The 20,536-nt window shown below is 41.9% G+C and overlaps 2 protein-coding genes across 2 annotated transcripts in view; one reads left to right on the plus strand and one right to left on the minus strand.

Annotated features, from left to right (window-relative positions):
* The window catches only part of GABRB3 (gamma-aminobutyric acid type A receptor subunit beta3), a 318,628-nt gene that overhangs the window by 231,235 nt on the left and 66,857 nt on the right, over positions 1-20,536 (minus strand). The gene's annotated exons all lie outside the window — the stretch shown is intronic.
* Positions 10,642-20,536, plus strand: part of GABRA5 (gamma-aminobutyric acid type A receptor subunit alpha5) — a 98,643-nt gene continuing 88,748 nt past the window's right edge. Inside the window, exon 1 of the mRNA XM_074983289.1 lies at positions 10,642-10,727. Coding sequence (XP_074839390.1) covers positions 10,642-10,727 — 86 coding nt within the window. The remainder of the gene's footprint in view (positions 10,728-20,536) is intronic.

Genomic DNA, 20,536 nt, shown 5'->3' on the forward strand with positions numbered 1-20,536 from the left:
GCAGTGGTCTATGAACCCAGTATCTTCATTTAACTCATTACAAACACAAAGACTAAGGTATAGTTTAGATTTGGATGCAGACTTGGACTGCTTCAGATTTCACGTCTTCAATTTTGAGTGGGTGCCCTCATTATTGCAAATCCGCCTGCACTTGCAATGCCAGTCTCACTGTCTGAAGTCTCCTCTTAACATACGTTCTGTCAGCATAGGACAGAGGTTCCCAAACTATGTTCCAGCGAAACACTGGTGTTTCACAAGCTATGCCAAAGTGTTCCACCATTGAAACTGAGTAATGGTGGTCTCTTCCCCATTTTGAGGGGAAAAAATAAATTTGGGGATGTTTTATCTGTCATCACTGCTGTATTTGTTTTGTTAATGTCTGGTTTCATTATTATTTGTTGAGTTGAGTTTACCATACAATAATTTAATTAACGTTATTATGAAACATTTTCCTTTAGTAATGTTCCTCAGAGTTATTATGATGATGTAAAAAAAAAAAAGATAAAGTATTCTGCAGAGAGTGCTGTGATGTCCAAGTGTTCCATGACTGCAGAAAGTTCGGGAACCGCTGGTATAGGATAATATAGTTAGCAGGTACGAGGTTAGTTAATGGCAGAAACATATTTACTCAGAGGAGATGATTTACTGCAAAGCACATGGCTGCCCAGAAAAACTGTCTGCATTCTCATAAAACAAGAAGGAAGCAAACAAGAAGTCAGCATTTATGCCACTACTGGGGACTCATGACTAATTTGATAAATTTCTATTGCCTCTGTTATATGGGAGGTCAGAATAGATAGACCTTTTGGACTCAAAAATCCAAGAAATCTATTGACTGAATTTTCACAGAAGTCAACGAATGAATGACGCTGAACTGGAGTTATAACCTCAGAGGGCAGCCACGTTATCTGTAGCTGCACAAATTACAAGCAGTCTTGTGGCACTTTAAAGACCAACATATATATTTATGTAATGAGCTTTTGTGGGTAAGACCCACTTCCTCAGAGTTACCCACGAAAGCTCAGTACCTAATAAATACATTTGTTAGGCTTTAAGGTGCCACAGGACTGCTTGTTATTTGTACAGTATAATTATAGTGTCATCCTCTGTGACAAACATATTAATAATTGTATTACTTTTACCAAATTATTTTGCTACTGTGTGCAGGAGTGAACACAATAGGAATGAAATTACTGTTGCAAAATGTAGCAGATGTTTGAAGGATTTTGCAGCACTTGGCACTGGGACACTTCCCTGGGGTAGCCAGGATCATAAGGTGCCTTGCTATAACCTGCCCTCAGCATGAAGAAGTCTTATTTGTGCCTATTAGATGTCAGTTCCTTAACAGCTCCAACCTCTATCAGCCCAAGTACTACCTTACAGGCCTCTACAGCCTGCTCTCTGTGCAGGTTAATGATGGACCACCACAGAAACATCTGAGCAGCCCCCGGCAGCATCCAACCCCTGATTGTTGGGCACTCAAAGAATTACAAGACCCATAATTCTCAAAGGAACAATCTTCCAGATCTTACAAGTTGCACATTACAATACAACTCTGCTTAACATACACCAAGTAGATTTCTTTATAAAGAAACCAAGCGTAAGCAGAGGTTCAAGCGATAGCAAGAAGAAACATTGGAAACAAAGGCTTACATATAATATAAAATCACAGCCTACTCTTTACTAAGAGGGCTTTAATACACCATAATAGCAAAATCCATTCAGTGTGTTACTACCTGATTTGACTGTAATCCTCTGTTCATGAAGTAAGCCCACTGTCAACTTACTACTTACTTGAAAGATACCAGGGAGCTCCTTTGAAACCCCAGAAATGTCAAATATTCATTCAATCTTTATTCATAAAACTGTTACCTTACCTTCCAAACATTTTGCATTCACTTGTTAATTTCCTTATCTTGATGAGCTGATGGTTTAGTATGCAAATAGGTATCCATTGTATACAATTGGTTTGGCATAATTCAATTTTTTCCTTTTTTTACAATTTTGACAATTTGTACACATTTTAATTCCAATCTTTCCCTTAAATGTTAACATTTTTAATTTTTACAGCTGTAGAAAGTTATGAGGGTGGAGGGGATAGTGCTCAGGTTGTTAGGGTTAGGACAGTATGGGTGGTGGCAGCGAAAGGTGTCCAGCATTGCCAGTGGGGCTGCAGTGGACTCCAACTGATGTCAAGGAGCCCAAAACAATGAGGCTCAAGATGCAGGAGAGTCTGTGGTATTAGCTTAATGGAGCAGAAGCTACAAGCCAGGGTTGCAAAGGGGAGTGCAAGACCTAGCAATCAGGGAGGACACCCCTTTTCTGAACAGTTTGTGTCTGAGTGAGTAAGGTTGTGACAATAGAGCAGTAGGTGCAAGGTTCAGGGGAGCTTACACTCCTGATGGAGAAGAGCAAAGACACCAGCCAGGACTACAAGGAAGAGTGAGAGCCCCTGCCTGCCAGAGGAGCCATCCTGAATGGCTCCATTGCTAGGCAAGCACCACTCTGAGTCAGGATGGCTTCCCCTGCAGCTGCGGACTCATCTTCTCGCATCACTAGTCAGGGGTACCTGATCTTCCCACCTGGATCACAACCTTCTCTGTGCCTTGAAGCTGCAGAGACACAGTGCCATTATCCCCAGATTCTGCTACAACTCCACTGTCACAGCCCTGCTCGCTCTCTCCCATGACAGAATAGCTGCAATCTGTGCTGCCACAGGGCTGGTGACAACCTATTCCAGATGCGTATCTCCTGCCCCTCCTGCAAGGAAGAGATTTGGTTCCTTCTGGTGATCAGTTTTAAATCCCAGTTTTAAATTTGCATACTTTAGAACATATTTTCCAGTAGAGATACATACCTCCTTAATGATTATCCTTACACGTTTTACAGTAACAGAGAGGTAGCCGTGTTAGTTTGTATTCTAACAAAACAAACCAGCAATCATGTAGCACTTTAAAGATTAACAATATAATTTATTAGGTGATGAGCTTTCATGGGACAGACCCACTTCTTCAGATTTGGGTCTGTCCCATGAAAGCTTATGACCTAATAAATAATTTTGTTAGTCTTTAAAGTGCTACATGATTGCTGGTTTCTTTTGTTACATTTTACAGTGTTTATGATGACTAGAAGAGACTTCACATCCAGTCGTTTGCTAAGTTATTTATGTGTTTGACACAGAGGGTCCATATAAAACTGTGTATGCCTCCTATTCAATGTTCACAAGTGATCCACAAGGCATTACCAGCTGATGAGGGGTTACATTAATGTGATGGCTAATGGTATCAGTCCAGTTTTGTATTGAACAGCTCCCAAATCAGTCTGATCAGCCATCAACAGACTCACAGGAGGGTAACATGAAGATGTCCTACTTGTTATCGAGTCGCTACCAAAAGGACCAAACACTTACTGACATCACCAAAACAATCTTCACAACAAGGAACTTTGTGATCAGTCTTAGTGATGAGGCCAAGCGATGAAAATCTACAAAGAATGGACTACTGTCACACCCAGAGCTCAGGACTGAAATACGTTGGCTGAGCAAATGGGGAAGTGTTTACAGATTTCACTCTGCCTGTTCTGTGAATCTTTCTGTCTGACTTAATCTCTCAAAACATGATCTCTGCCCAGGGTAAATGCCATTCATTCTGAATAACTTATTTTGAACATACTGTGTCGTGATGGACAAATTAATTGTCACACAAGGTCAATTCCATTCTCCAATAGTACTGTATAGAAATGATATAGGGAAAATGAGCAATGCTGCTTAGAACTCAGGGACCAAATTCACCCCGATGTAATTCCATAACTTTCCCGTTTGGCCCCTTATATTAGATACATTTTCTACCTAGTCTATTTAATTTTTCCTTTATCATATCTATGCCATTATACAGTAATTGGTTGATAGCCAGTGAAATTTACTTTGCAATCTCTCTTTGATTAATTATCTTTTGTGTTTTCCTTGTGGTTGCCATAGTTATATATACAACAATGTGCAGACACAGGTCCTGGACTCTGCAGTGTATATAGGAAATGTTATAGTGTAAGTGCTCCACCATCAGACTGAGTGTTCTAACTTCACATACATACCTCGTTCTCTGAGCATGGCTCTTTTCAAGACATATCAATTCTGCTTAACACTATAGTTATGTGGAACTACACTGTCCTCTAATGGTCGAACAACAAACTACAGCTGTTTGCCAGATACACTCAAATCGATATCCGAACAAAAATGCTGACAGGCGGGTTTTAGCAATACTTGCTTGTAAACTGACATTTTTCATCACAAGCACAATATCCTAAAATTAAGCACATATTTATCAAGTATCCTATTTCAAAGAGAAATTACTTTTCCATTTTTCTTCAAGAAGTTGCACTGTGGTCTAATATTTTATCACCATCCAAATTTAAGATTCCTTAAAAATGATTTATCTCAATGATTTATCTAAATAAATACTCATGCAAAGCATATGGCCCTGAGGAAACGATCTAACAAGTTAAAGAAAGTGAAGTTAGACTACATTGTCATGAAAATGGAACACGAAGCTAAGAAATGTATAACTCTTAGTAGTTAAAAAGAATCTAGGCCAGCAACTTAATTATGTTTTATTTTCATTTAATGAGGAGAAATTTTGCTTTATCACCTTTACATACAATTAATGCAGAGTAATAAAAACTAATGTCAAAGTAGGTCTGATTTAAAGCCACAAAAGCAAGGAAACTGTCATTAAAAACTCCATTCTTAACCCATTTTATTTGGCATGGGTATTTTAGAACACATAGAATAGTAGACTGTTGTTTAGGAAAATATAAGGCATTGATTCTGCATTTAAGACCACTATAGCTGCAATGTTTAACAACCTATAACATGCATAAGCCCCACAGATGAGTAAAAACATAAGCCTAAACCCAGGAAGACGAATCTTGAGCATGAGTTTTGTTAAGTGAAGACTATAGGACCTGGCAGTAAACTTTAAATTTGCTTACTCTGGGGGATTTCACTAAGATATTTAGCCATATTCATTTATGTAATAGCATAATTCTCATCTATAAAACCAATGAGAGTTTTGCCATTGACCCTAACAGAGGTAGGATAAGTCATTTGTTTTCCTTGTTTAATTTCCCTGATCTTTCTTTATAGATGTCTTAAAAAGAAAAAAAATATTCCATTGCTCCGTTATGGTGTTTGAAGGTCATGCATCCTATCACTAGATATATAATGAAGTGCTATTAAAGTCTTGGTTATTTTTGTAAGGTGCTCTCACTCTATGATATCACTATTTTTTGAAGTCTTAGAGATTTATTTTATGGTTTCAAGGCACAGTTAAAATGGCAAGAATACATGAACTATTCTGCATGCAGAGGGTTATTCACTTTTGCATGTTATCTTTAGCATGCATTCACAATAAAATACTTAAGTCATTACAGTATCTTTTGAAATGAGTAATACAAACAGGCTGTGTCTACACTACATTACCCTTTTGGAGCAGGAATGCAAATGAGGGAGATCAAAAATGCAAATGAAGCACTGATTTACAAATCATGTGCTTTATTTGCCTAATCTTGTGCCATAGCATTTCCAGAAGAGACTTTTCCAAAAACTAAAACAGATGTGCAGATGGGGTTCCTTTGGAAAAAAATTTTTTTTTCAAAAGAACCCTTTTTCCCAAAAAGAATTGTGAAGAAGAGTTCTTTCAAAAGCTCTTTTTTTTTTTTTTTTTTTCCTGACAGAACCCTGTATCCACTGCTGGTTTTGTTTTTGGAAAAGTATCTTCCAGAAACACAATCTCATGAGATTATGCAAAGGAAGTGTGAGATTCATTTTCATTTTCAATCTCATTTGTATTTCTCCTCCAAAAGGGGAATGTACTGTAGACACAGCCATAATGTACTGCAGCTCCATGATACTGAACATGTAATTAGGAATTTTATTGCAACTATTAATTGTGCTAGTACAAACTGCCACTTATATATTTGAAAGTTTACAGTGGTATAGGCCCTGGATCAATCATATCCAAAATTTCATTTTAAATAGGAGTGTCCATAAAGGAAATTTTAATAGGACTATAAATGCAGCAATGCTATGTAGTCTAGTTACATCAGCCCAGACTTTATCTTTACATTTCTGAGCAAATTAAAATGACAACCAAATAACATATCTGTATGAAATGGAGGCAAAAATAAAATAAAATAAAATAAAAAGCCTAATTACTCTCTGTGAAGGGATTTGTACAACTTCCATTCTGCAGGGAGCACAGAAGCTGTGTTCCTCATCAGCCAGTTGCCCTTGGAGGGAATGAGGAGCTTCTTTCGTGCTGGACTGGCTTTTTTATGTTTTGCTGTCTTAGGGGACATCATTATGGAGAGGTGGCAATAGGGTGTATGTGTATCAGAGAAGCTGGAGAAAAGATGCCTTCACTCTTTATTTAGCATACTGTGAAGTCTCTAGGTACACCACTATATCTATTAAACATTAAATGAATATATGCTGTTTAAAATATACTAGTTTGGTTTTAGAAGAACCTCCAGAATCAGCTCTCAGTATTTTATTAAAGTTTCAAGTCTTTTGTCAACACTTTGTAAATAACCCATCATAGGGGGAGATGTGTGCATTGCAGTATAATTGTAGTGGTGTGGGAACCAGGAGAAGGCATGTGTAGCAATAAACGGGTAATCCTTTTCGTAGAACCACAAGGGTCATTTAGTCCAATCCCCTACCAAGACGGAAGAGTTTTTGTGCCTCCAAGCATCGACTCCGACTTTGGTCATTAATATTATTCTTGCGCACAACACCCAAGCCCTAAAACTTGGAAAGTCTCAGACATTGCAAACTCCACTCCCCTGTGCAGTCTTCTGTAGCCTCCCTGTACCCAGAATTACGCTCCCAAGACAGTACTGGGGATCCAGGAGCCTCATATCTCAGTACCATCTGGCAGATTGCCTCTGGAAGGGACATGGCGGTGACTACTGGACTGCCTATTTCTGCTATGTGTATGGTGGTCTCAGCTGGCTCCCAGCTGCCTGGAGAGCAGTCCACCTTGCTGCTCGAAGACATACAACACATTATTGCAAAGTCTGCCATTTTCCTGCTGAGGTGGTCAATTTTAAAATGCCACTCGCAGTTTGCTTGTTTTATTTTTGATTGAGGAGTTGGGGCTAATGCGCTGATGGTCTGTACCACGTTGGGCTGAGGAGGAGGAGGGGGGGCAGTGCCTCTGTGGTGTGAGTCGGGAGAAGCCAGCGCCTAAGCTGTGTGTGTGTCCTGCTGGGGGAGAAGATTTAGTGAGGGGGCAGGACCTGTGCTGTGTGTATGGAGAGTCAGTGCCTGTGCTGTGTGTGTGCGTGAGTGAGGGGCAGTACCCACGTTGTGTAACTGGCGGGGGTCAGCGCCTATGCTGTGTGGGGCGGGGGGCAGTATCCATGCTGTGTACCCGGGGGCGGGGGGGGGACGTCAATCCTGTGCTCTGTGTGTGTGTGAGGGGCAATGCCCGTGCTGTGTAAACCGGGGAGCTGAAAGTGACAAGCCCCACGGGCCATTCACCTGCCTCCAGCGCTGCCAGGGAGAGCCGAGCCCGGCCCGGGACAGGGCGCGGGAATCTTACCCCGCCCCTTCGCGTGCCCTGCGCCGGCAGTCCTGGTGCGGGGCGCCGTGGAGGGAACAAGGCTTCGGGGCGGCTCAGGCGGAGCGGTGGCGGCGTCCCAACACCTCCCCGCTGCCGGGGTCTCAGCCCGCCCCCTGCCCGCGCACTGCGCGCCACGAGGAAGATGCCGCCCCTCCCCGCTCGTGGCTCCAGCGAGGAGCCGGGACCTGGCGCCGCCCCGCCCCGGGCAGAGCCGCGCAGTGCCACCAGCCGCAGCGAAGGTAAGCGGGGCCGCGCTGGCCGCCTCTTGCCCCCTCCCCGACCCTCTCCGCCCCGCCCCGCTGCCTGCTGCAGAGCGCGGGAGCCCGGCAGCCCCCTGCGGGCTGGGAGGCAGCGGGAAGGTCCGCAGCTGCCCCTGTGGGTCTGCACATGGCAAGGCTGGGCGCGGGGAGTTGGGTGTCAGGCGGTCTTTAGGGGGCTCTGCGAGGTGGGGTGTTCATGGGGGCGACAGGGCGGTTACTGGGGGTCCTGGACGGCTGGGAGTGTGTTGGGGTGACAGGCTGGTTACTGGGGAGGGCTCTGGGCAGCAGAGTGTTTGCTGGGGTGATCGAGTGATTACTGGGATCGGGGGGCTCTGGCTGGCAGAATTTTTATTGCGGTGACGGGTGGATTATTGTGGGCTAGAGGGCTCTGCATGTCAGGAGGTTTATTTGAGGGAGAGGGAGGGAAAGCCTGCCGTGACAGAGCTTATCTTAGGGCTCTGAGTTTCCTTAGGGTGTGGGAGACTCTGGGTGGAATGATTTTTAGTGACTGTCAGGATTTTTGTAGGGGGGACCTCAGTGTTGTAGAAGCAGGGGGTACCTGGTGAAGTCACCTTCCTGTCAGAATTCCTCTGTCGGTTTGGATTTAGAATTTAGAATTTTAGAATTTAGAATTTGATTGTCAGCTGGTAGCTTTGTTGCCAATGTGAAGAACTCCTAATGGGACTTGTAGCTCGTTATTTATTTACTTAATCAAACCTGTACTAGGTAGCTAATGAAAGCTTTCTATTGCTACTTATGTGTACACCAATGTGTTAATTAAAGAAACTTGGTTTCTATAAATAGATTTGGCTATTTAATCCAGGGCTAGTTTTTAAGCGATTTTGAGTTATTACCTGAGTAGAAGACTGGCAGTCCTGGGGCAGGGGTGAGAACAAGAAACAGAGAAAAGCAAGGGCAGGCTGGCAGGAGGGAACTGCCTGGGTCACTCACCAAGCCCCACAGCTGTCCCTGGGTACTTCTGGGGAAACTTTCAGCATACCACGTTCATCACCCAGCCTTGTGCTGCAGCAGCTTCAAGAGCAAGGATGTCCTGAGCAGTCCCTTCCTGATTCAGGGCAGCTGATAAGCACTGTGGAGGGGGTGGGTGAGGTAGGAAGAGGTATTATTCCTGCCTATTAAAACAATGAAATGTGTCTGAATCCCTGAGGTGAGGAGCTCGGTTCGCACTGGAGCTGTAGGAAGGGGAGGGTCCCTGCCTGGCACCTTTGTAGCCACTGGCTCTTGTTCTCTGCGAGCATCTGGGCCTGTTTTGCCTTTTATGTACATTGGCAAAATTTGCCTGGCACACTGGACATTCGTGGGGCATCAGGGACTGGCCATACATACTGCAGTCTTGCTATCCTTGGACTATGGTAGTGCTGTGGGTCTTGCTAGGGAGTCAGGCATGCCACTTTTTGCCTTTTGCTAGAAGTTGACAGAGCTGAGCAGCTGGGGGCAGCTGGCTGTAGCAACTCAGAGCAATAGCAGGCAGTTGTAGGCAGATGCAGAGGCTCTGGGAATGTGCTCCACTGTGGGCTGGCATTGTGCTTCTGGAGATGCTGCATGGAGCATCAGGAGATGGGTGAGCAAGTAAATGAGGGGGCGGCTGCAGCAATTGCAGGGTTGGTGACAGGGCTGAGGCTGTGAGTGCAAGGCAGTGCTTTAGGTGATGCCGGCTTTGTAGGTCTCCTCAGTACCCTGGACTGCAGAGTGGGAGAGAGGGAACCAACCAACTGATTGATTCTGGCTCTAGCCAGAGGCTGGGCCTCTAGGGAAGGCTTGAGGGCAGCTATTATCTGTCAATAAGACCCCAGGAGAAATGGCTTCCTGGCTCTTCACAGAAAAGTTTAACCTGCATCATACACTGATCAAAAGAGAGCTCCCGAGCCTCACTGAATGGTGCCCTGTGTTGCCAAATAAGTATTTCTAGGAGTTGGAGGGGAGGGTCGTAGACTGTAACCCTTAAAACATTTTGGGTTTTTTGGATTGTGAAAGTGAGGCAGCTTTGTACATCTGCACGAGCATATCCAAAATAAGGAAAGAATGAGAAGTGCTGGCATGAAAAGGGTGTGTATATAACACTTTAATTACGATAGAGTTGAGCCAGGAGAGATGGTTCTCCCAAAAACTGTAATTATTAGGTTATTTAATGATTAAGCAGATGTCCAAAAAGTGACAATCAATTCCACAGGCAAATATTATATTGTTGTAAGTCATTTCCCTAGCATGAGGTTTATGTGCATTTTAAATAAAGTTTTTATCTTCTTTTAATGCACAACATATTTGCAGCCTGAATTTCACATGATAGAAGGTTTCTAAGAGGAGATTTGAGAAACAGACAAATTTTGTAATTGAATTGGAAAATATAACCAAGAAAACATGCACAAAGAGCACTTGATTATTCAGCTTAGAGCTGTTATTAAAAGCAGGTAAGGGTTAAATGAGTATTTGGAAACAAATAACTCTCTAGTTCTACATGATTTGCTTGATGAGCAAGTCAACAAAATAATTTCTTTAGTTTAGTGGTTTACTATTAGCACAAGATAAAGAGGCCCTCAATAAATACATTATAGTATACAACAAGACATGTTTATAAGTAATTTTAGTTAGTTAAAACAGCTGATATTTATTGTCTGAATGCTGTTATCTATTTATTTTTTAAAATTTCTTCCTTTTCTGTTTCTTACAGCTTAAAAACAAAGGCAGGAAAGGAATACCTTTTCCCAAAACAACTGCTTATATTAGAAAATTCATTTGGAATGGACTATGGAATGTTCCCTACTTTTATCATGATCAAAAACTTCTCCCTTCTCTGCATTTCCATGAGTTTAGCCAGTCACTTTGGGTAAGTTGTCATGTATTTGGCTTTTTTTTTAATGGAAGCCAGTATATTAAGAGAGAGGACTTTAAGAACACATAAAGCTCTTTCCTCCTAGTGTGTGGCAGGAAGGAAAACAGTCTTGCTTTCGGACCAGTACTAATGTCAGGGGAAAAGGCAGCATTTTTTTCTGCACTGAAATTTTCTGCTCCTCACCAGTTTATGGACCAGCCTTCTATCCATAACATTGCTGCTGACTATTACAGTCAAAGGGAGTTTTGTGTGTTCAAGAAATTTAGGATCACAGCTGGAGAAGCCAAGCCTGCCAGGTGCTGAATGTGTCAACTCCCATAGTAAGGCACTATATTATATATTAAACTTTAAGTAGATGAAGCTCACATGACTTCAATGGGACAAAAGCGCTTAACTTTAAACGCTAAAGCACAAGAGTGAAGCACATGCTTTAGTGCTTTGCTGGGAAGAGGCCAGAGTGCTCAACAAATTGCAGGATTGGGCCCCTAGCAAGTTCTGAAATAAGAATCACTGACAGCTTTTTTTCTTCTGGATCACTGTACACAGGGTGGAGTTGGTAAAGCAGCCAGTGAAGGTTGTATTTGGTTAGAGAATTCAGAATGAGCTCCCAGTTATTAAAATTAATTATTTAAAACAGAGCTTGCTCCTACTCAAAATGAAAATACAGGTTTGAAAGTTTAGGGTATATTTCTACAGTATACATTATAAATATTTTAATTAACTTTTAGACACCTACCTGAATCATTATTGTCTGCCTGAATGTTAAATACAGTTCATATAACTGCTATATTTCACTTCTCAAAAATATTAGCTTTTTTTATTTCTGTATCTGAAACAGCCTATGAAGGTGATTTTAAACAAAGCATTTAGCAAAGCTCTTGGAAATCTAAAGTGACTATATTTTGTGAAAAGATATTCATGTGATTTTGAAATAAATTTTCCTCATTGAATCCCATCCAGGGACATACATTAACAACTTTTGACTTTGGGGAAATACATAATAAAAACCAATACAAATCAACTGCCATCTCAAAAAGATTATCAAAACTAATTTTTGAAGAGTTTGGAACCAGAACAGGAGCCAAACTTTGTGGCTGATGACTCTTTACAATGCACAAGACATACATTCTAGGTGAGGATTCTCCCAGACTTTGGATCTGAAATTGAAGGCTTAGAAACATTTTCAGTACAAGCATATGAAGACCCTTAGAGCTCTGTTACCAGTCGTACGAGAAAAAAAGCAAACTATTCTAAAAGTGCATACTACATAGAAGTCAAACAGCTGAAAATAAAAATACTAACCTGTGGTGCACCTGCTCCTGCTATCATTGAAGCCTATAGCAAAACTCCAATTCAACCTTATTGGGAGCAGAATCAAGCTCTTAGTTTCAGATTCACAAAAAAATACCTAGGAGTGGGGAGGCTCAGAACCAGCATGCCTAACTCTTAGGCCTGCATTTGATGTGTTGACTCACTGTGTAATGAATGAGGAGAATGAGGGATTCACAAACCCCAGGTGGAAAAAGTTACTGGGGGGAAAGGGTTCTAGATTTGATTTGAACAAATAGGGAGGAACTGGTTGAAAATTTGAAAGTGGGAGGCAGCTTGGGAGAAAGTGGCCATGAAATAATAGAGTTAATGGTTCTAAGAAGGGGTGAAAGGGAGAACTATATAGAGACAAAACACAGAACTAAAATAGAGACAATGGATTTCAGGAAGGCAGATTTTTGGTAAACTCAGAGAGCTGGTCGGTAAGGTCCCATGGGAAGCAAGACTAGGAGGAAAAACAATGGAAGAGAGTTGGCAGTTTTTCAAAGGGACATTATTAAGGACCTGAAAGCAAGCTATTCCACTGCGTAGGAAAGGTAGAAAGTATGGTAAAAGACCAACTTGGCTTAGGCAGGAGATTTTGCATGATCTCAATCACAAAGGAGTCATATAAAAAGTAGAAATCAGGAGAAATTACAAAGAATGAATATAAGCAAACAGCATGTGTATGCAGGGGCAAGATTAGAAAGGCAAAGGCACAAAATAAGCTCAAACTAGCTAGAGACATAAGGGGTAACGTTCTATAAATAAACTAGAAGCAACAGGAAGACCAAGGCCAGAGTAGGCCCACTGCTCAGTGACGAGAGAGAAACAATATCAGGAAACTTGGAAATAGCAGAGGTGCTTAATGACTTCTTTGTTTCAGTCTTCACCAAAGAGTCTAATAAAGAAATGCCAAACATAGTGAATGCTAGTGTGAAGGGGGTAGGTATAGAGGATAAAATTTAAAAAAAAAAGTTGTCTACAACTCACCAGGGCCTGATGAAAGGCATCCTAGAATACTTAAGGGTCTGGTAGAGAGGGTATCAGAACCTTTAGCTATCATCTTTGAAAAGTCCTGGAAGTTGGGAGAGATTCCAGAAGACTGGAAAAGGGCAAATATAGTGCCCATGTATAAAAAGGGGAAAAAGAACAACCCAGGAAACTACAGACCAGTCAGGTTAACTTGTGTTGATGAGTAGAAGAGATTTGAACAGGAGGTTCCCACTGTCAGGTGAGTGGTCTAACTACAAGCTTACAAAGTTATTCTTATGTTTGTGTTTTCTTTGGCCCAATGATTCTCTCTTTAGTTAATCTGCAGGGGAACAGCTTTGACTTTTAGAGTGAGAGAGGGAGTCTGCTGCTTAGATCACTCATCTGAGATGTGGAAGACCCAGAAGCCACTTCCCCTGCTCCAACTGAGGGAAGCTTAGGGTTGAGGGCACTCAACTAAGAGATGGTAGCATCCCTATTCAAATCCCTGCTCTTATTCAAAGAGAGGTGGGGAGAACTGTGGTTCACTCATATTCCATGTGAGTGATCTAACCACTGGGCTGGAAGTTAGGAGGGAGGCTCCACCTCTTGAATAATGTGTAAACATTTTCTGTCCCTCCACTCCCAGCATTCTGTATAAGGTCTGAGCAGGCTAACTGGATCAGGCCCTGAAAGTGAGCAAGCATAGATGGCTATTAGCAAGGGGTAAGGTATGGTGCCTAGCCTTTTGTCGAAGGTGGGAGATGGATGGCAGGAGACAAATCACTTGATCATTGTCTTCAGTTCACCTCCTCTGGGGCACCAGGCACTGGCTACTGTAGGCAGACAGGTTACTGGGCTAGATGGAGCTTTGGTCTGACCCAGTATGGCCGTTCTTATGGTCTCCCGATTTCTACATTCACGTGAGCCTTAGGTGTCAGGATATCTGACACAGGGCTATGGTGCACATGCTCAGTAGCAGAAACATAGGTGCCCAGGGAACTTTTATTGCAAAAACGTAGGCTCTGCGTGAACCAGTCACCTATGTAGTTCTGAGGTAGCTGAGCAGAGCGTGAAACTCGGAGGGTCCGGATTCTGGGATACAGGTGCCTAAAGTGATAGGGGCCTACGTCCTTTTGTGAGTACATTGATTATAGACTTGAAGAGGAATTAGAGAGTGATTGTTTGGCTCTGTAAAGATGGTGGTAATTTGCTAAAAATTTATTGTTTTGAAGAATATTCTCGGATTGCAACCTGAAGGTTTCTGTCTTTTTAATTCATTGCTACACTAAGCAGGAACGTATATAGTAAGTTAGCATAATCCATGTTTTCTTGAATAACGTGCAGTCCTTTCACTTTTGTATGGTATTCTCTTTACCAGAAAAGTAGGGATTTGTTGGTCTTTGAAGAGAGGATCTAAATGCAGGGTGTCTAAAAACAGGAAAAAATAATTTATAGAAATGAACCCCAGGCAGAAATGATTACAAAGGATTGACAATGCACTTCATTTGTGACCTGTGGCTGAGCCGTGAGGCCTGTGCCATATAAACTGACAGGCTGTGGCTACACTGCATTCCCCTTTCAGAAGGGGAATGCAAGTGCAGCCAATCGGAAGTGCAAATAAGGCACTGATTTACATATTTCATACCTCGTTTGCATACTACCGGCCACTCGCTGTTGCAGAAGTGCTATATTTGGGGGGGAAAAAAAAAACAAGCAGCGTGGATGGGATTCATTCAAAATCACCCTTCTTCCTCATATTTTTCAGAAAGAAGGGTTCCTTCGAAAATGGGGTTTCTTTTCAAATGAACCCTGTCTACGCTAATTGATTGGTTTTTTTGTTTTGGTTTTTTTTTTCTTTTTTCCGAAAACAGCACTTCTAGAACATCGAGTAGCTGCCGTTATGAAATGAGGCACATGATATGTAAATCAGCACCTCATTTCTGTTCTCTTTCCAAAAGGAGAATATATTGTAGCTGCATCTAAAGAGACAGTCCTGCTAAATGGGGCCATTGGATTCCAGAAGTTAGTCAAATAGCTATGAAGTACTAAAACGAGACTCAACAATATGATTTTTTTTCCATTTGTGATCCTGTAAATTATCTTACATCTGCAGAGGTGAACAACCCTGATCTACTGCAGTGTTAGGTCTCCAGAATTCAAGTGCTTCCATAAGGTCATATTGTGACTCTGCTTATGCAGCAGTATTGGGGCAGAAAGTGGTGTAGTATACCTAATTAGTTCTGCCTCATAAGCATCTGCACTGTCATTGTATAGTTATTGGATGCTTCAGGATGAAAAAGTGCTATATTAATGTAAAATGTTAGGGTGGTATATAAACAGTGGTAGCCTTTTGATGATTACTACAGTTAACACTTAAAATTGCCACTAGATGCACTGTAATGATTTAGGATCCTTTTAAGCTTGGTATGCAGTGTCACATTTTAGTGTGTTTTATAATATATTAAAGTGAAGTGGCTGTCATTCTGGTCCAATGGACAAAGATTAAAAACTAAACCCCAAAAGTAGTTGTAGAAGGAGGCTGTGATTTTCAGAAGTGCCTAGGAGACTAAGACATGTAATACCCAATGAAATAAATGGGAATTATGAATCTAAATCCCCCAAATGACTCTCATCAAAAGCAAAATCTCAGCTGTAATTCTGGACTATCATAAATATGAAATGATTGCTGAGAATTATATACAAAAGTAAGCCATGGGGGAAAAGAGAGGCATAGAACTGTAAACATAGTTACATCGTGTTGTTAAAAAAAGTCACACACTTAAAATTCAGAGAGATTGATCAAAGAACAGAGTACAAAATACCCAACCCAGTATTGTTCATATAACAGCTATCTATGAACCTTGTTCTGCATAAATAGTCTAATGTGAGTCAAGCAGACTTCAGGCCTGCTAGGATCAGACCATAAGTTTTATAGTACCTTGCAGTACTGAAATATTATAAAATACTTTACAATTATAGTGAAATTAAATATTAATCTGGGTCATATTAATGAATAGTAAAAAAAAATCAATTACTATAAAAGCAAATATCTACAGATGAGACAACAGCTCTGACTTTTTTTTCCTTTTACACCCAAAATTCTCACTGAATGCAGTGTTTTGAGTGTTTGAGAGGTACAGTTTCAGTTTGTCACAGAATAAACAAAAGGTGGGCACATTTCTAATATCACTGAGGTGTGGAGAACAGCGGGAAGATTTTTCAGAGTGGAGCATTTCAGGAATGAAGTATAAAATGGACTGTACCACTTGACTAGAGTTAGCATCTCATAGAACAAGCAGTCACTTATTCAGCAGTTTATCTTGTGAGGTATCTCTTGCCTCTTGGGTGCAGCGAAGCATCTTGCAGTATCATGCCCTCAAAAGAGTAATGTAGCTGTAATTTGGGTAAGGCTCAAAATCATCTTTTAGCTAATGACAAACCTCACTGGGAGCCAGTACTTTTGGTGCAAGATGAGAAGTGAGGTGATCTTAATTGCAGTCACTTATCTTGCTGCTGATCCTTTCTGCAGGTAGAAAACTGTTAATTGGAGCTGGTCGAGCATTTTCATCAAAAAATCAACATTTTTCTACATTTTTAACGAAGTCTATTAAACAATCTGAAATGCCAGTAATTAAGGGCCCTGATTTCCACTAAATTCAATCAGGAGAGAGTGATGGATGCATTGTAGCTCCCTGATCCTCAGCCACCGTAGAAGTTAGATCCATGGGTTCCACTCTAGTCTTGTTCATTTGTGACAGGGGAGGCCGGTAGGCTAATCTACAAGGGTTTATAGGCGGCTCCAAAAAACAGAAGCAGCCTTGGCAATCAGGCATTATCACCGGCAGAGTGGGAGCAGTGTGGGAAGGGGCTGCTATAAATCAGTTAGAGCTGGCTGATCCCACCTGAAGCTGTCACAGGCCTTCCCCCAGTTGGGAGGGGGAGGGCATGGAAGAGGAGGTCGGAGAGGAGTGAGGAGATTCAAACAGGCAAGCGGAATATTAGAGTGGTGAAGGTGAGTAGTAACAACTTCAGAGACATCATGGGAGGTGAGGAGCTCTCGCAGGGAGGGTTTGGGCTCACTGCCCCTGGTAGGTCCAGGGCTCAGGTGGGAGCTGTGAGGGACTAGTCACTCAGACCAGGGAGCTCCTGTCCTCTGCCCTTTGGGCCAACGCCCAAACTTGGTGAGGGCTAGCGAGCCCCATACTGTGGGATTGTTAACTGAGGGGAGGTGCTGGGCCCAGGAGTAACACTGACCCTGCCACACAGTATACAATAAGTCAGGATCCAGATCACACTCCTTCCAATGTACCCCTTCTCTTCCCTTGCTCTCTGACTAAGAGGGAGTGAATAACAGAGGCTGTAGCAGAGCTGCTTCTGCCAATTTTCCACCCATGAAGGGAGTCTACCTAAACAAAGCGGGTAATTGTCTACTTGCTATCTCCAGCCTTAAAGCCTGTTACTGTGCCTTTTTGCCTCTGGGATAAATCAAGCTCTACCTTAGAAGAGAAAAGGGAAGAATTCTGGGAATGAATCAAGTAGTAGAAGGCTGACTTTGTCATTGCAGAAACTTGCCTTTCACGCACAAGCTCTCAAGTCAAACAAAATGCCACTGTAGGGCTATGTCTACACTAGCCCCCGCCTTTTGAAAGGGGGATGCTAATGAGGCACTGCCATGAATATGCAGCACATCATTGGCATAATGGCAGCTGCAGGAATTCGAAAGTGCTGCTTTCAAATTGCGCACTACCTGTGTAGATGGGGGGCCTTTCAAAAGGACTCCCCAGTCTTCAAAAGCCCCTTATTCTTATTTGGTTTTAGGAACAAGGGGCTTTTGAAGACTATGGGGTCCTTTCAAAAGGCCCCCACCTACATTGTCAGCACACAATTCGAAAGTGTCACATTTGAATTGCTGCGGCTGCCATTATGCTAATGAGGCACTGCATATTTATGGCAGCACCTCATTAGCATCTGCCAAAGTGTCTCATTAGCATCCCCCTTTTGAAAGTGTGGACACAGCCCAGTAGGACAAAGGGGATATCTTTGGTTTTCTGAAATATAGCTGAGAGGAAATCGTAGGAGGATGCATGTTTAAGTTGGAGTTACTAACCATTAACTAACTGTTTTAATCAGTGCAACAAAGAAATATGCAGCACCTCATTAGCCCAGCTAAGTCTAGCCTCATGCCAAAGCCAGATTTATTTCTGTACAGTATATTTTCTGGGAATTTTGCCCAGTCTACTTTTACATGACTTAATGAAAGGGGTTCTGGTGTCCCATCCTCCCTGTCACCCATGAGATACTACTCCACAATCTAGTAGTTCTCATCATTCAGTTGATGTTCATGAAGTGCAGTCTCGTTTTGCCTCCCCTTCACATAATTTCAGGTTATTTTCCCTGGCTCATCACGCTTCTAATACTTACAGACAGTTGCCAGTTCTCCCTCATGTTCTCTTCAGGCCTGAGCCCATTTGAAGAGACTCCCAGGGGCTTCCATGGCCTTTGGAACAAGTACTTACATAGCTCTTCTAATTTGTCCATTGAATCAGGCATTTCATATTGTTTTTGTTTCTCTTTTCCTAATTCCTTCCAGTTTATCCCTCTATGGTATCCACATGCCTATTCAATCACAGGGAATGGTAATACATTGGCGAAAAGGACCCTAATTTCCACCTTTGTCCACTCACAGCCTATTCCTTCCTTCCCTTTTTCTCCTTTGACTGAAATTGCAATGCTGAAGTACCTGTAGAATTACCAGTACAAGTGTTGTGCTGGGGAACGAATGTGCTATGCACTGGGGGCTGGGCTAAAGTCTTTCGGTAGCAGAGGAGGTGGGGGGGAGGCAAGCTTAGCTCATCTTCATAAAAATCTGTGCTGCTTCTGTGCAGCAGCAGTCTAATGTATGTTTTGGCAATCACTTCTTCCAAAGGAGGCATGTAATGCTGAATTACAGGAAGATTGTAGTAATACACATTTGATATTGATCGATGTTTGCCACTGAAATAAACCTTCACAGCTTCAGAGTTAACTGCACGTGTTTCTCCTCCGTAGTCCCTTCAGGCACCCACTTAAGGTTTCAGACTTCCAGGCATTACCTCTCTTTGGTGAAGACTCATATATCTTTCCTTCCTGGCCAGGGGTTATAAAGCTGCACATTACTCTGTCATATACTGCACTGCGATAGCCTTAGCTCACTCTATGAGGCTATGACCCATGTGCGCCAACAGTTTATGGGACAGACCCGCTTCTTCAGATATGGAAAATTGTGAACTATTCTATTTTTCTGAAAAACTTCTGACTACTCACCATCTTAGGATAAAAGCATCACAGAGGAAATATCTAGAAAAGTTCCTAACATACCAGAAAGCTGCCCATTTTCTGCATGGGAAGTGAGCTTGACCGACATCCCTTCTGTCCCTTCAGCAAGGGCAGAGGTCTCCTTAGAATCACAGGTCCTGGCATTGGCTGAATCAAAAGGAAGATCGTGACTCTCTTTAAACCCAGTCTTTAGATATCCCAAATTCTTTCTTTGTCTCTCGATCTCTGGAAATGCAGTTGGAACCAGCGCACGCAAGCCATCTCAGGGTGACTGTACCTCATTGGAGCTCTTTACAGTCTCAGCATCTTGCCTTAACCAAACTCCACCGTTTTAAGGTCTTGATGAAGTTGTGTTGTATCCCTTCTTGCATCACTATACTAATACATAAATCATTCCTAAGTGCTCCCCAAAGATACCAAATTGGAGTTGCCATATCTGCCACATATACACATCTAGAGATGTGATGGGTGAGGTTATATGTTTTATCAGACTGTCTTCTTTTGGTGAGAGAGACAGATAAAAGGTTACTTCATTCCCCCTTCTTTGTAAAATCCTGGTGCCAGAGAGCGACAAGACCACTGCAATTGTAGACATGAAAACAGCTTTATATTTTACAGATGGGCTTTGTGTGCAGTTTATATTTTGAGAATGGGAATAAGAAAATCATTTACTTTTGGTCAAAGTAAAGGTTGTAATTTTACAATGAAATAAGCATGTATTTATATTTGATAAGAATGTGTTTCTTTATGAGTGCTGTAAAGACTGTCCATAAGTACCATCTTCAGCCTTCATTTCCATATTTTCTAATGCCTGAGCTTTATAAATAATGTAATAAGTTATTGCCACTGAGGAGCTTTAGTTGTTTTTAAATAAATATTTTTTGTTTTGGAATGACCGTGGATCCAGGAAACACCCCTAAGAGACAGTAAAAGAGTTAAAAGGAAAAGAGGTAACCTGTTTAAGATCAGATCAACATGCACGAAACCAAACAAGTGTATTTCTTGTCAAATCAAATTACTATAGCAGTTAGTTCAGTGTGATCAACATGATCAAAAGCAGCAGAAATGTCCAGCAGTGCAAAACCTTATAATTCCCTAAAAATGCTCAATCATCCACACTGAAAGGTAAATCACTGGGAGTCTTAAGAACCACTGTATCTATTACAATTTGTTCCAAAGCCTGACAAGTTTACGCTAACAGATTG

This window comes from Carettochelys insculpta, chromosome 1 (genome assembly GCF_033958435.1).
Source record: "Carettochelys insculpta isolate YL-2023 chromosome 1, ASM3395843v1, whole genome shotgun sequence".
NCBI lineage: Eukaryota > Metazoa > Chordata > Testudines > Carettochelyidae > Carettochelys > Carettochelys insculpta.